Here is a 13781-nt window from a genome sequence, read left to right on the forward strand (position 1 = left end):
CCATTCTTCATCGATGAGCCGGCGTTACGTAGACAAAACGTGGTTTTAGCGTATCCATACCAATGCAGCATTCAACCATCCACTTTCGTTTCCCATCACACGTTGTGTGTTTTTCACGAGCCATCCACTTGATTTGACGTGTTCCCTCTCAGGTGGGCACTTCAACCCCGGTCTCTGCTCCACCTTTAAACCTCAAATAGAAGGAGCACGAAGAATATTCGCGCTTACACTAGCTACCTTTCCGGATGTAGAAAGTTTCCGTAGAGTGGACTTTGCGTCTAGTAGGCACGGGGAATAGTTGTCGTATAAGATGACCAGGCATCCTACGCCAAGATTTCCATTACCTCTACATTGCTAACACACTGTAAAGAGTTCCTCTTTGTCTATCCCTCATCATATCCATCTCCCCATCAGATTCAACACTTCACAATGGCAGAGAACGACGCGCGCCTCGCGGCATCGCAAATGTACGAGTCCGTTACATCCTTACCCCCAGCGAAACGCCACATCATCACCCACAACGCAGAGGGCAAAAGCACTGTTCACTCAAGCCCGACATTGCAGTACTACGGATACCCCGGTATCGGTGGAACATCTCGATCATGTAGGTCTTACCTATACCACTCATCCACTGGAGAAAGCAAAACGACTTTACACACTATCGCCATGCCCATCAAGTAGACATACTAACACGAACCCCCCAAACTAGACGCCACATCCTCCATCCCCGCCTCCCTCCAAAACGACGAGGACATCTCAGCCTACACATCGCAAGAAGGAGAATCAAGCTACACCGGTCGCAGCATCGTAGCCAATGGATCTGGCTCCCACCTCATCGTCTGCGATCTCGCTCCTGGTCAGGCTAGTATGATGCACCGCACTGTATCTATCGACTACGTGATCTGCACCCATGGCGATGTCCGTATGGAGACTGCGACTGGGGAGATGGTGGAATTGAAACCTGGTGTATGTACTCCTTCTCTTTTTTCCCTTTCCTCCTTACTTTCTTCGGTTTGGTGTCCTTTGGGATCGGTGAAGAAGGACGTGGGTTTATGTCGTAACGGTACTAATGGATTGGGAATAGGATCATGTTATCCAGCGAGGCACGATGCACAAGTGGCATAATGCGTCGGAGACTGAGCCCGCAAGGTTCATTGCTATCACGTTGCCTGCGGAGCCGTTTCAGGTTCCGGGTACGGGGGAGATGTTGGCGGAGGAGCATGTTAAGGGGAGTGAGGCTAAAGACTGGGATGTTAGTAAGATGTAGCCGATTAGATGGCAGATTCGGTGAACGAGGGAGAGGTCGCTAGATTATAGAAGATAACATAACGGCAACACACGAAGATGTTGAAGCAGAGACTACTACGAATGTGGAGAGTTCATCCACGATGAGATCACCATAGGTCGCACCCCAAGTCATATGACGTTGAAGGATTTCATTTCGCTAATGATGTAACACAAAGACCACACATACAACCCTTATTTTGCCTCGCCGCTGCATTATCGATGACAACTAAGCTTACAAGGTACAACGAATCTAGCCTGTGCCCGATACTGCGAGCTTCATAAGATGGTCCATGAAAGTCTGCAGACTGACGTCGTCGGTGAAGATGGTCTGAGCTGTCGCAGCACCGCCATAGCTGTTGGTTTGATGTGTGGTCGAAGGGTTGAGCTTGCTGAGCAGGAAACGAGCTTGTGAACCGCCGGCATCACAGACGATGAATCGAGGCAATGGGAAACGATCCTGGATGAGCTCCTTGGCATCTTCCTTCGGTGCCTCCAGAAGTTCCCTGAAGTTCTCATAACCCTCTTGCTCTTGGTATCCAGCCTTCCGCCACTCGGCCATTGTTTCGCCGTGGAAGATGAGAATGTGGAAGAATGTGTCGAGCAGTAGCACGGTTTCGTTCTGGATGGAGCTAGAGTCGAGCAGGACAGGCTGACCGCCTTCGTGGTCGAAACCGTAGCTGTCTAGTGTTGGCTGAATCATGATGAGGGAGTTGCTAACGTCCTCGTGGTTCAAGACGTGACGGTAGAAGGCGGTTTCGTCAGGCGAGTTGTTGAAAACTTGCAAGAACTGCGATCGACGAAGATGGAACATGAATTGCGGGTATAGTGTGAAGTTCTTCTCGAGCCTGGTCCAGTAGTTAGTATATGAAATTCAAGTGAGGATCACATGTTCCAGAGTGTTGAAAGTCTTACCTGAATGACGACGGGTCATCTTTCCTGTACTCAGCGAAGCGGGCGCATAGTCGGATAAGCATACGATCGACCCATCGGAGAACGTCAGGGCCATCGTCGACCTCAGCCTTGAAGACCGCTATCCTCGACATGAGGACAGCTGCAGCTTCTTGGTCAAAGGACTGGGCAATGGCAGGGTCGCCAGATGGACCGCTCATGGGTCGGGCCACAGTGGTAACTGTGAATATTTAGTATGCGTGCTTAGTTTAGACACGTTTCAGGGGGGACATACCTCTCAAGTGATACTGGCCAGCGGAGTGCTGATAGTATGTGAGGAACTGAATAAGAGCCTGTTGCTGCGAAGAGGTCACGTTGGACCCGCCTTGGTTGGCAATCTCGAAATAGATCGAGTATGAGGCTTCAGGGTCGATACCGCACATTTTCCAGGCACATGTGTTTCCGATACCGCATTCCGTCTCACCAACAGAGACAGACTTCTTGTTCTGCGACACAGCGTGTCCAATAAGACCAGTGATCTTCAACTCTCTGGTTGTCAGCACCTCAAACTCGGCATTGAATCCCATAAGGAGGTTGTCGTCCGCATCCTTGTTGAAAACGCGCACGAAGGACTGCTTGTACATGGACGAGGTGAAGCTATCCGTCAGGATCATGTGTCCACCAGTGTTGTTTGCAAGACCCCTCATCTCAAGAAGACCGACCTGATCCAGACATCCGGCAAAGATGTCAACAATATGGCCGTTGTGGGAAATGCGCTTCGCAAGGCCCTCGTAGAACTTCAGTGCCTTCTTGTAGTACTTGATGTTGTCGCGGTCGATGTCGTGGTGCGACCGGATGGGCTCGCGCAGCTCCGGGCCAACAACCATACCAGGTCCCTCGGTGGCTGGACCACCGCTAAACAACATGATGCGGGCGGCACTGTTCATGAAGCTCGTCTCCAGGAGTCCAGCAGCGACGCTGAGCGCCACGCCGGTACACCTCAAGGGACGCTTATCGTTCGCGACAGGCCAGGGGTCCCGTTGGATTGATTCGAGAGCGTTGGTCAACTGCAATTCGCACTGCGATACGGGTAGGATGAAGCGCGTGCCAACGCCACCTGGAGCGCCCATAGGTGGTCGTCCAGGCTGCTGTGGGACACCGGGTCGAGGAGCCATCTGGCTAAGGCCTAGCATCTCGTGCACCTGCTTGGTGGAGTAGTCCTTGCTTCCGCGGAAGACGTACGACTTGGCGCATTCGGTGTAGCCCAGCTCATGTACTTGTGTCTATGGCTGTCAGCTCATAATACTCATTGTAGCTTCCTGTACCTACCATTGTACCGTAAGTGACCAGACCAACGAGCGCGTATGCTGGGAGCAGGCTCAAAGCCATGATGATCGAGTCCTTCAGCGCCTTCAAGCTGTCTTCCTCTTGACATGTGTCTACCACGAAAATGAAGATGGGCGGGCTCGGTATGGGTCGGGGAAGGCGGTATTCGATCGTGGTACTGTTCGGGTGCATCTCTGGGGGCATCTGCTGGTTGGAGATGTCCTTGTAGTGCGGGGGGAGGTGGTTGCGGTTCAAGCAGAAGGGGCATATCCATTGGTTGGCGCGCATGTCAATTTGACTGTCTCAATGTCAGCTTGAAATCAGTTGCAAGAGACTATGCCATGCATACCAGTAGGGGTTGAGGATAGCTTTGCATGGCGCCCTGCAGCTGACAGGCTCGTACTGGAGGAGCGGAGTGTCCGTCTTCTCCTTGAGAGGCGTGTAGTGTGCACCAATGGGAACGACTAGGCGAGAAGCTTCCTATATATGGCATCAGTACGTTGCGCCCCTCGCGCCGGCGTTGTCTATCGTACCATGCGCGTGCTGGGAAACGTGTTCCAGCTGAGACGGACGCCATCCCTGTCTTCAATGTCGCTCCACTGGTCCTTGAGCGCCTCGAAGTCGGCCATGCTGGGCGGGTGCAGCTATCTGGGCTGCGCGAGGAGGTCTGGGGTGGGTGAGGGTTGTCGAAGGTTGGTGGTGGAGGGACCGAGGGCGCCCACGATGGGAGATTTGGCGGGGCGGTGTGAAGTGTAGCAGGCGCGAGACGGGGAGCTGTAGTTGTATGCAGCAGAATGTACCGAGACGTGTCAAGTGTTCCTCCTTCAAGGCAACAACTGCACTAGATAATGCAACGTCGTAGGAAGCTCACGCACTTGAACTTGCGTGGATACCTCAGTTGGCGATGCGGCCAGATGTTCTTGCCCTAGCGCTCCCAATCCGGCCTAGCACCACCGAAGCTCCGCTCCGCCCCAGCCTCAAAACCGCGATTTTCCTCGCCGTCGCTCTCTTTCTCTTCATCATCGCCAGCAACAAATACACTACGTAATGACAGACTCTCATTTCTCTAATGAATGAGCCTGTTTTCGCGCTGCGCGAAGAAGAGACTTAGACCCATGGCTGGGCGCCCGATCTGGAAAACTCATTCTGAGTATACTGATAGGTTGGGAATCAGCAGAGGTCACATTCCATCATCGTGCAGTCTTCGTCATTAGAATCTTGTGGGCCTTCCGTCTGGTCTTAAGGAAGCCTTCAAGGCAGGCATCTTCAATCCGCATTGTCACGCAACGTGTTCTTTGTACCGTACATATTGTTGACCATGAGCCAGAGTCTTGCTGAAAGCAACGTCAACTGGATCACTGTAGCCTTCAGGCAATCGTACACGTCACTTCTGATGTTCAGACCCATCCTTCTCTCAAGAGAGCCTACGCTTGTTAGTAGCCAGACGATATGATGACATCCAAGGGCTTCCTCTCTCGACGACGCATTTATACAGCAATTTCATGTCCTTGCGCAGGGGCAAAAGCCGCAATCATTATGTTCCTGTTGAAGCGGCTCGTTGCGATACGAGCATGGCCGTCTTGATTATGTCAGAAGCGCCCGATGGATATGGAGCATTTGGACTTCATGTAACTTATACAACGACACCCACGTCGACCGCGATCATCCAACGCCTTCTACGGCACCAATTACACATTGACGGAGACACGTCCGATGTTCCCGCTGGAGCCTCCAGATCTGCAGCTGTGTTTGGACGTATGCGAACTCCTGATATATTAACAATCTGAGTCCGATCGGGTAAATGCATCGCAATACACTAGCCTCATCACCTGCCAGTGTACTGTACGACGCATCAGAAGCTGGGTATATATGTATTTGTGATATGTGTAGCATCTCTTGTTGCGTTCTGTATTCTCCAAATATAGTCAATGCTACAGTCCATGATCATGGCTCGCACCTCTGCACTTCTCCTCTCGCTTCTTGCAGGTCAAGCCTGCGCCCATACCTTCATCTGGGTATGCCCAGCCAACCTTAACTCCCCAGTCCCTATACTAACACCCCCAGGGCGTCTTCGTCAACGGCATAGACCAAGGAACCTTCAAAGGCGTCCGCATCCCCGCCTACAACGGCCAAAATGGAAAAGGCGGCTACAACAACTCGCCCGTCAAAGACCTCGACTCCATCGACATGCGCTGCAACGTCATGGGCGACATCCAAGCCCACGACACCATCAAAGTGCAACCTGGCGACAACCTGACCTTCGACTGGCACCACGATTACCGCAACGACAAGGACGATGTCATCGCGAACTCGCACCATGGCCCTTCGCTCATCTACATCTCGCCTGACCCGCCGACGGAGAACTCTTTTGTCAAGATTTGGCACGAGGGGAAGTTTGAAAGTAATCCGTTTCCGCAGGCGGGCAAGTGGAGTACCACTGGTGATATTGCGATGAACTACGGTCATATGAATGTTAGGGTGCCGGAGGGGCTGAAGGCAGGACACTATATCATTCGTGCGGAGATGGTTGGTCTGCACGAGGGCGATGTGAGCTATCTCGCGAACCCAAAGAGAGGCGCACAGTTCTACCCCGACTGTGTTCAGATCGAGGTTGAGGGCGATGGCGAGGTTGAGTTGCCCAAGGGTGTGAGCTTCCCTGGAGCGTACTCCTACGAGGACCCTGGTGTTGTGCACAACGTGAGTCTCCTCTTCCTAAGTACTGGGGCGTAGCTCGCTCACTGACATGACGCAGGTGTACTGCTCCACCGAAACCAAGAAGCCAAAGACTTCCACTACCCCCTGCGTTACCGACTACGTTATCCCAGGTCCTACTGTGTGGTCTGGTGCTTGGGCTGAGACTACCGCTGTTCCAGTCGGACCCGTCGATGGTGTTACGACTGCGACGGCATGGAGCACATGGATTGGCACCGATAGTGTTGTTACGAGCGCTACGTTTGCGGATGTGAAGAGTCAGACGATCGTTGGAAGTTCAAAGTACACTGCGAGTTGGAGCGACACGTATGCTACGCCTACTGCTACGGCTGCGCGTTGGTAGATCGGGGTCGACAGAATGTGGGCAGTGGCTCTACGCAAATCCAAACGCATTCATTCGCTAATCTTCGTATTCAGTTCGCTTTTTGAGACCTTTCCGTCTCGTGTTCCTTTGAAGAAGACGTTGAGTCAAGTCTTTTCGAAATACTCTTCATCATTTTCACATCTCTTCCCAGACTCCAGACCGCAAAGCAAAGCTTTTTCCACACGGTGCCACATGCATGCAAAGTCGCAGCCTGCTCATCTGACCGACAGCCATATCGCTCAGTCATCTAAGACTATGACTTCAGGCTTGCGCTTCTTTATCTGTCTGCGTACGTCGTCGTCGTCCACCGGCTCGCGCTTGATAGTCGTACGCTCCGTCTCATCATTCTGTCTTGTGTTAATACAACTGGAAACTCAATTCTTCAGAATACTTACTCGGTAGGAGCTGAGTAGGATAGCCAGTTCCTTCTCCGGAAGACCTTCCAAACCCTCGCTGCTACCGCGATAATGCTTGATGAGGATGAGCATATCTTTTTTGGTGAGCTTGGACTGGTCGCAGTCAGTATGTAGGGTGAGGCTCCGCTGCAGTGGAGCTGGAGTGGCACTAGCACTGGCGCTCTTGGGTCGTGGGGTAGCAGAAGATGATCTGGCACTTGAGGGGACATTCGGAATCGACTCGGGTAGCTCTTCTTTCTTGATCAAGTCTGGTTGTGGAGTTGGAGAGGGACTGGGAGAGCGTGGTATGAGTCCGAGAGATTTCAATGCAGCTGTTCTTTGTGAGTCTCATGATCGTGTCCCTTTGCGAATGACTTACCGATAGAGCGATATTTGAACTGAAATGTGACTAACGACTCCTTAGCTAGTCTTGACTTAAATCCCACGGGGGCCTCCAGGGCTCTATCTGGCGCAAGTCTCATCTTTCATCAGCAGGTCTTTGTCCATGCTAGAGTAGGTAATCACCTTATTGTATGGGATCGTACGTCGCCCTTGAAAGCGTCTTCAGACACTAGTCCAACATCCCTCAATGTTACCTTCCTTCCCCTTGGCCTTGACTTTGTCCGATAGCCCAGGACTTCTGTAAGCGTTACAGATATGTTGCCCACCGAACAAAGGGTATCCGGATTTTCTTTGGCGAGGGTTCCATCAGTATCTTCAACTTTAAAGCGGGTCAGTGAATGATCGTAGTTGATAGCTATAATTGAAACTAACGCACCGATACTGAGGTCCGAGAAAAGGAATCTGGATGCCCGCCACTTCGCTTCATCCTTCCACGCGGTTTCGTCTTGGATATAGGTCGATTCGAGCAGCTCGTGCTTCTTTGCAAGCTTTCCATGTACCGGTATCCCATCTACACTACACCAAACGGCTATGTCTGCAGGGGTGAAAGGCGCATTAAAGCTCGTCTTTATCGCAAATTCCGCACCCGACCGGCATTCAACGTATCGCGTGGTGGTCTTAGGCACATCTTCCTCTTCCTCGTTCTCGTATTCCTCAAGTGGTTTGCCGTCGACGTATATCTCAACCGTCAGGCCTGGGTAGTCGGCATGGATCGCCATGCTGATGTCGTAAACCGATTCGGGTGACGGTGAGAAAAGTGGAAAGTAGATGGTAGCAGAGGAGATTCGGTGTCTCGCTTGTGGCAGGCAACAAGGCGCTTGGACACTGGACACTCTCAAAGTGAGGGTGAGCGAGGAAAATCTTGCTGCTTAGGTACTAATGCGGTAAGAGCGAGGACGACTCAAATTGGAAGGAGCAACGAACTGAGAGATGAGGTGAGTGACCATAACACGAGTAACAAGCATCGGGCTTTGCTGTGGTCTTCTTAGGATAAGTTGGCAACTAGTCGAGGCTGCTGCTGCAAAGTAACATGAGCGTTCATCAGACATTCAATTGAAATCTGTCTAGAGTCTCCAGTTCATATGTGTGTGTCCATCCGACATGAACTTTTGCACGACCAAAACACACTTCTAGTCCAGCACGATAACCTCCTCATTCGTACCACGGTGACGCTTCCGGTCTCTAGACCTCACAACCGTGACCTCCTCGCCATCGCTGGCTTCGACAACCTCATCGACCCGCTTGCGCTTGTCGACGGCTTCTTTCTTGACCTTGACTGCAGCTGCGTCGCGATCCTACGATAGTGAGTATGTAATATCGTAAGCCTGTACCATCAAACTACCTTGAATTGCTTGACGAGTTGGCGTAGCTCATCCGGGGTGAGCTCATCTTCAGGTCGCTCTTCCAGAGGTAGCGGAGTGGGCTCGCGTGGGATGAGACCCAGAATTCGGAGAGCATCTACACGAATCAGCTAGTGACACGACGTCGCGAAACTACTTCGACTTACTTAGGGAGCGATACTTGAACTTGAAGGTAGCGAACGGAGACTTCGTTACATAGTCCCAATGCCAGAATGTTGAACGTGCATGCGCAACAGGCTCGGACATGCTATACATATCAGCGTTACCTCCACAAGGTGGGGGTTAACATACCCAGCTCCATGAGTGAAGGTACGCCCTTTCAGTGCCTTCTCAGAAACCTGTTTCGATGCTGAGATGCTCTCGACGATGTGAGTAGGGGATACCTGCCCCAGATTTTTTATGTACGTCAAGCCGACAGTGATGGTTCCAAGTGAGGTCAGATCAGGGAGGGATGCGCTACCTTCAACTTCAGAGTTGTTAGCTCGTTTCTAATATCAAAATATTTCAAGACACATAATGAGTTCTTCGTGGTAAGCTTACCGATTTCCAATTCGGCAAAGCAAAACTTCTGGATTTTGGAATGTTCGCCGATCTGGGAGTTAAGCCCCTCGAAGAGACGTTCCTCAAAGAACCAGGCTTCGCAGATGAGTTTGCCTACCACAGCTCGGCCATCAAGGCTGATCTTAGCTTCCATGTCACCTTTTGGGAAAGGATATCCTTTGGTAACCGAGACTTTGATCGCGAAATTAGCCCCAGATGTTGCTTCGACATATCTCGTGATCGTCGTCGGCGACGCGGGAGTGTCGCTATCGTCGTTGTACTCGGGGAGTGGAGCGTCGTTGACGATGATCTCGACGGCAAGGCCGGGCAAGAAGGGAAGAACAGCCATGGTGCAGTGGGCTATCTGGAAGTGAGTCGTATTACTGGTGGGAAGGAAAGGATGAGAGACCTCAAAAGTAGACCGCTGGAAGTTATTAAATACCGACAACTGATGAAGCGTAGTGAGAGAGGTAGAGTAGACGTGAGCGAAGCTAGCGCACGGTGCTGGGGGGAGTAAAGGCAACTATCGTATCAACAGGTGCTGGCATGTTGTAATTACATGAGCTGTGACTAACTTCCCGAATGGCTATCTCTAAGCATTCCTAGGTATGTAGAAAAACGTATTCTCCCATGGCGTATTAGCCTAACCGTGCATACATACCCCTAGAGGCGGTTGCATGCATCAATACTTCGGCAGCCTACTTCCATGCGTGAAATGAGAGTTGGCCCAGGATTCAGAGTTCACTCCCACTTCGAGGTAGGCTATCTTTGGACGTTTTTACACCACCTTGGGCTCAGCGCCGTGAAGACGGAGTAGATATTCCTTCAGTCTATCACGATAACCTCTTGCTCCACGTGCGGACGTTTGCGCTGTCGCGTCTCGACAAAGGTCACTTCATCATCGTCGTTAATCGCCCTCTCGCGCTTAACGCTCGTAGTAGCTTCGGCTTCTTGCTTGATGGAAGCACTCTCTGATTCTCGCTACATATATGTCAGTATCAACAACAGCGATTTACAGCGCATACATACCCTCCGTACGCGCCGTAGCAGCTCTCTCAGCTCAGCAGGTGTAAGCTCTTCTTCGGGCCTCTCTTCCAGAGGAACGGAGGGAGGATCGTTGACTGTAACAAGCCGAAGTGCCCTGAGGCTCTCTGAAGAGACCCTGTTATCAGTCAATATTACAGTGTGAGCGTGAACATGACTCACCAAGTGACCGATATTTGAAGTGGAAGGTTGCGAATGGCTCCTCGTCTAGAAATTTATACTGCCTGTGGGTACGTTCAGAACGTCTCGGACGGCATTTTTGAGGCTCTGAAAAGCTTCCAAAGGGTTAGTTCTTCGTTGAGTGGCAGATTTGTCCGTTCTGACGTACAGTATTTGGTGCGATAATGCGTCGCCTTTGAGCGCCTTCTCAGGTATTTCCCTCAGAGCTGCAAGTCTAGTGTGCGAACCGGACGGTACATGTTCCATCACTTTTTCTTTGAAACTCTTGATGAGTTGAAAGGATAAAGTGATGCACCCAGTGGTGCTGAGACTTTGCTTCAGAGCAGCGACATTAGGAATGGATTCACGGGCCTCTTCGACTGCAAAACCCTATCAGCATACGAAATCAGACGGTATCCAGGGTACTTACCAATGTTCAGCTTAGCAAAAGAGAACTTTTGCTTGACCCATTGTTCACCTTCTCGCCGGCGAATGCCCGTATTCTCGAAAGGTTTCTTGAAGAGGTCCTCTCGCAAGCAGAGCGCTTTGTCCATGCCGGTTCCGTCAATACATAGTGACGACCTAACATGATACTGGGTTGGGAATGGTGGCTTGAACTCAGTCACGATCGAGAAATGACTGTCTGAGCGCGCTTCAATATACTTTGTAGTTGTTTTCGGTGCCGGGTCCTCGTCTTCGTCCTCGTACTCAGGCAAAGGCTGGCCATCAACGCATATCGTGACTTCCAGACCGGGATGATCAGGATCAATGGCCATCTTACTCCGCTTTTGAGTGGGTTTAGCTGGAGTCGTGGTCGGATCCGCGGCGAGCTAGGGTGCCAGAACGAAGATGCGCTACTCGTGGTGCATTCGGAGAAGCGTCGACGTGAGATACAAGACCGCTACCCCGTCTTCGAACGTAGCGGGTGCAGGTGAACGCGATCCGCAACGGTGCGGCTGTGGCAGGATTGGAGGGGAAGGAGGTGCCCAAGGCCCGATGCTCAATGTTTGCTCTATACCAAACATGGTAAGGCGCTCCTGCTAGCGCGCCCTTGCGGCACTTTAAAGGACACAGCGTATGTAAGCAGGAGCGTCCGCTTCAGCACGCTTGACTGTTCCGTATTCATGATGTTACAGTTTTGTGAGAAGTACTGACTTTACTATCCATTCAGGCGCCATCCTGCGCATTCGCTGAGGCGGAAGCCCGAACTCACCACGCGTCCAGCATGCCATTGATGCAAGTCCTGAGAACCCAAATGCGAAGAGGCACTACTTGCAAAGTTGTCGGGATCAAAGCATTTAGCTCTTATCCCACACGACGCGTCGCATTTCTCCGTGGAAGGATGGCGAAAATGTCATCAAAGAATATAGCCTCGTGGCACGGGTTCTACTAATAAAGAGCGGTCTCGAACAACAAGCATGCGATTAGCAAACTAGATATCTATCTTGAGTCAGCTGCTTAATCACATTAGACTTGGAATACATCAAGCTCCTAGTTGTAGCTAGCAAAGCGGTGACTGACTACGTAGCATTTGGGTTTTGGAATACCTACCTAGGCTGGTAATCGACTGCATGAAGAATCAGGAAATGATGTTGCCAGAAACGAAGAGAATCCGTACCATGTTGAGCGCATAGGTAAGGCTATTGGTAAAGACCCTGCTCTCAAGGTCTTTGATATATCTGATCATCTACACAGGTAGATTTTCAGCACACAGCTAGTCGTCTACAATCAGTGCTAACATTGACCGAGAAGTTTATAGCCTTGGAAGAGACACGTCTGCTTCCCATTCACAAATCAAGATGTTCATGTGGCCTTGGAAGATCCAGGTCGTAACCACAAAGATGGCGATAAGTTTGATCAGAGGGGAAGAGGCACAGAGTGCGGGGCCGTTAAAGCAGCCGCACTAGATGAATGATGTGCACCATAGACCATCCAACTCTGAACATCACATGTATACAAAAGCTCTCTATATCTCAGAACTCTCCACATGCTTGCGAAGACCAAGATCGCTGCTAAGGCATCAACAGTGTTGACGCTAATGCCCATGTACACGTGGAATCCAGTTCCACGGTACATTTTCGCCGACAGACATCCAGCATACCTAGGCAACCTTACATACAGCCCAAAAGCTTACACCTACATCAAGGATCAAGGCTTGCGAGGCTGACATGCAGGTGGCCAAAGCCTACGCGGCCCCAAACGAGCAGCGCTGACAGTGTCGCCATGTGGAGACACACTACTGATCGCAGATTAGCGAGAGAACAAGATCTGAGAAAGCGCAACCCACAGACAGAGGGCTTAGCGCACAAACACCCGTATTGAGACCCGCGTTGAGCGTACCGTTGCCTGAACCATCGTAAGCTAACTTGCTTACCATCATCAGCCTCGCAAGAGGCTCGTAACGTGGACTAGCTGCCTGCACCCGGCTATTTTGCGCCGATGGTGTATAGGATTCTCGTATGCAGTGCGTATGGGTTTACTTCGGAGCAACGACGGACCTTCAACCGACTGCGACAAAGATTCATGATCTGTCAGCGCTGAGTAACGCATGAATAATTTGCAAAGGGTCGCGTGGAATCCGGAGATAACGCAACTCCGCGCGTATTTCGCGCTTGAAGTGTGTCTCGGCGTAAAGTCGCTTTATGGTGCGGCCGAGGTGATGCCACCGGTTAACGAAAGAGGAAGCAGGAATGCTTTTGCAGTGTTGAGGGCCAACAGATTGCGGAGAATGCAGTCAGCGCAGAGGGTGTGGTGAGATTTGACTCGGCAGATCTCCGAACTCGACCGACCGAACGACCGGATGAACTCCGCATCGTGGTATTGGTGTCGCAGGATCCGCTAGATCAGGTCGCATCTCCAGTGACAAAGAAGCAATTATCTTGGTGATGCATCAGTCAGGAGAGCGGTTGTGACTGAGCGCATGACGGATGACGTTGCAAACCAGGTCCCGAATGCCATGAGGCACAAAACCGGAAACGGTCGACGCCCTGTTACATTTCCAAGCCTCACGAACCCCAAAAGAACCGTTGGGTGGAAGAACATCGGAAGGCGCTTGCCCTGCATATGCGAGCAGGACTTGTGAAATTCTTATCCCGGCAGATGGAGAACAGATAAGAGCATAGGAATAGAAATCCCTGGGCGAGCAGTGCTATGCTATCCATACATACTTGAAGATGTATAGTGACCGGTGCATCGAATATGTCACAGCTGCGTTGTGAGTGGAGAAGTCCCCAAACACGCGACTATCAGGCCTCAGGCGTCATGATCGGCAGTCATGCTTCCTGTCATAGCAGGTGGACCGGC

General features: G+C 51.4%; 6 protein-coding genes across 6 annotated transcripts; 2 read left to right on the plus strand and 4 right to left on the minus strand.

Moving 5' to 3' along the window:
* Positions 1 to 429: 429 nt before the first annotated feature.
* Positions 430 to 1267, plus strand: J4E87_003511 (uncharacterized protein; the record flags this gene model as incomplete). The annotated part of the gene is made up of 3 exons (XM_049375138.1): positions 430 to 604; positions 710 to 966; positions 1085 to 1267. The coding sequence occupies 3 exons, from the start codon at positions 430 to 432 to the stop codon at positions 1265 to 1267; spliced, it is 615 nt and encodes a 204-aa protein (XP_049235060.1).
* Positions 1268 to 1537: 270 nt separating this feature from the next.
* Positions 1538 to 4130, minus strand: SEC23 (GTPase-activating protein S23; the record flags this gene model as incomplete). The annotated part of the gene is made up of 6 exons (XM_049375139.1): positions 1538 to 2132; positions 2200 to 2416; positions 2471 to 3458; positions 3505 to 3799; positions 3851 to 3981; positions 4035 to 4130. The coding sequence occupies 6 exons, from the start codon at positions 4128 to 4130 to the stop codon at positions 1538 to 1540; spliced, it is 2322 nt and encodes a 773-aa protein (XP_049235061.1).
* A 1317-nt stretch (positions 4131 to 5447) lies between these two features.
* J4E87_003513 (uncharacterized protein) lies at positions 5448 to 6556 on the plus strand (the record flags this gene model as incomplete). Its single annotated transcript, XM_049375140.1, has 3 exons — positions 5448 to 5516; positions 5566 to 6198; positions 6254 to 6556. The coding sequence occupies 3 exons, from the start codon at positions 5448 to 5450 to the stop codon at positions 6554 to 6556; spliced, it is 1005 nt and encodes a 334-aa protein (XP_049235062.1).
* A 260-nt stretch (positions 6557 to 6816) lies between these two features.
* J4E87_003514 (uncharacterized protein) lies at positions 6817 to 8093 on the minus strand (the record flags this gene model as incomplete). Its single annotated transcript, XM_049375141.1, has 3 exons — positions 6817 to 6924; positions 6973 to 7304; positions 7961 to 8093. 3 exons carry the CDS (start codon positions 8091 to 8093, stop codon positions 6817 to 6819), a joined length of 573 nt encoding a protein of 190 aa, XP_049235063.1.
* Positions 8094 to 8504: 411 nt separating this feature from the next.
* On the minus strand, positions 8505 to 9624 carry J4E87_003515 (uncharacterized protein; the record flags this gene model as incomplete). The annotated part of the gene is made up of 5 exons (XM_049375142.1): positions 8505 to 8669; positions 8717 to 8832; positions 8882 to 8982; positions 9027 to 9201; positions 9276 to 9624. The coding sequence occupies 5 exons, from the start codon at positions 9622 to 9624 to the stop codon at positions 8505 to 8507; spliced, it is 906 nt and encodes a 301-aa protein (XP_049235064.1).
* Positions 9625 to 10100: 476 nt separating this feature from the next.
* J4E87_003516 (uncharacterized protein) lies at positions 10101 to 11254 on the minus strand (the record flags this gene model as incomplete). Its single annotated transcript, XM_049375143.1, has 5 exons — positions 10101 to 10256; positions 10305 to 10437; positions 10490 to 10543; positions 10648 to 10858; positions 10909 to 11254. 5 exons carry the CDS (start codon positions 11252 to 11254, stop codon positions 10101 to 10103), a joined length of 900 nt encoding a protein of 299 aa, XP_049235065.1.
* Positions 11255 to 13781: the final 2527 nt, after the last annotated feature.

This window comes from Alternaria ethzedia (genome assembly GCF_023757985.1).
Source record: "Alternaria ethzedia strain BMP 0044 chromosome Unknown scaffold_6, whole genome shotgun sequence".
In the NCBI taxonomy this organism is placed as follows: domain Eukaryota; kingdom Fungi; phylum Ascomycota; class Dothideomycetes; order Pleosporales; family Pleosporaceae; genus Alternaria; species Alternaria ethzedia.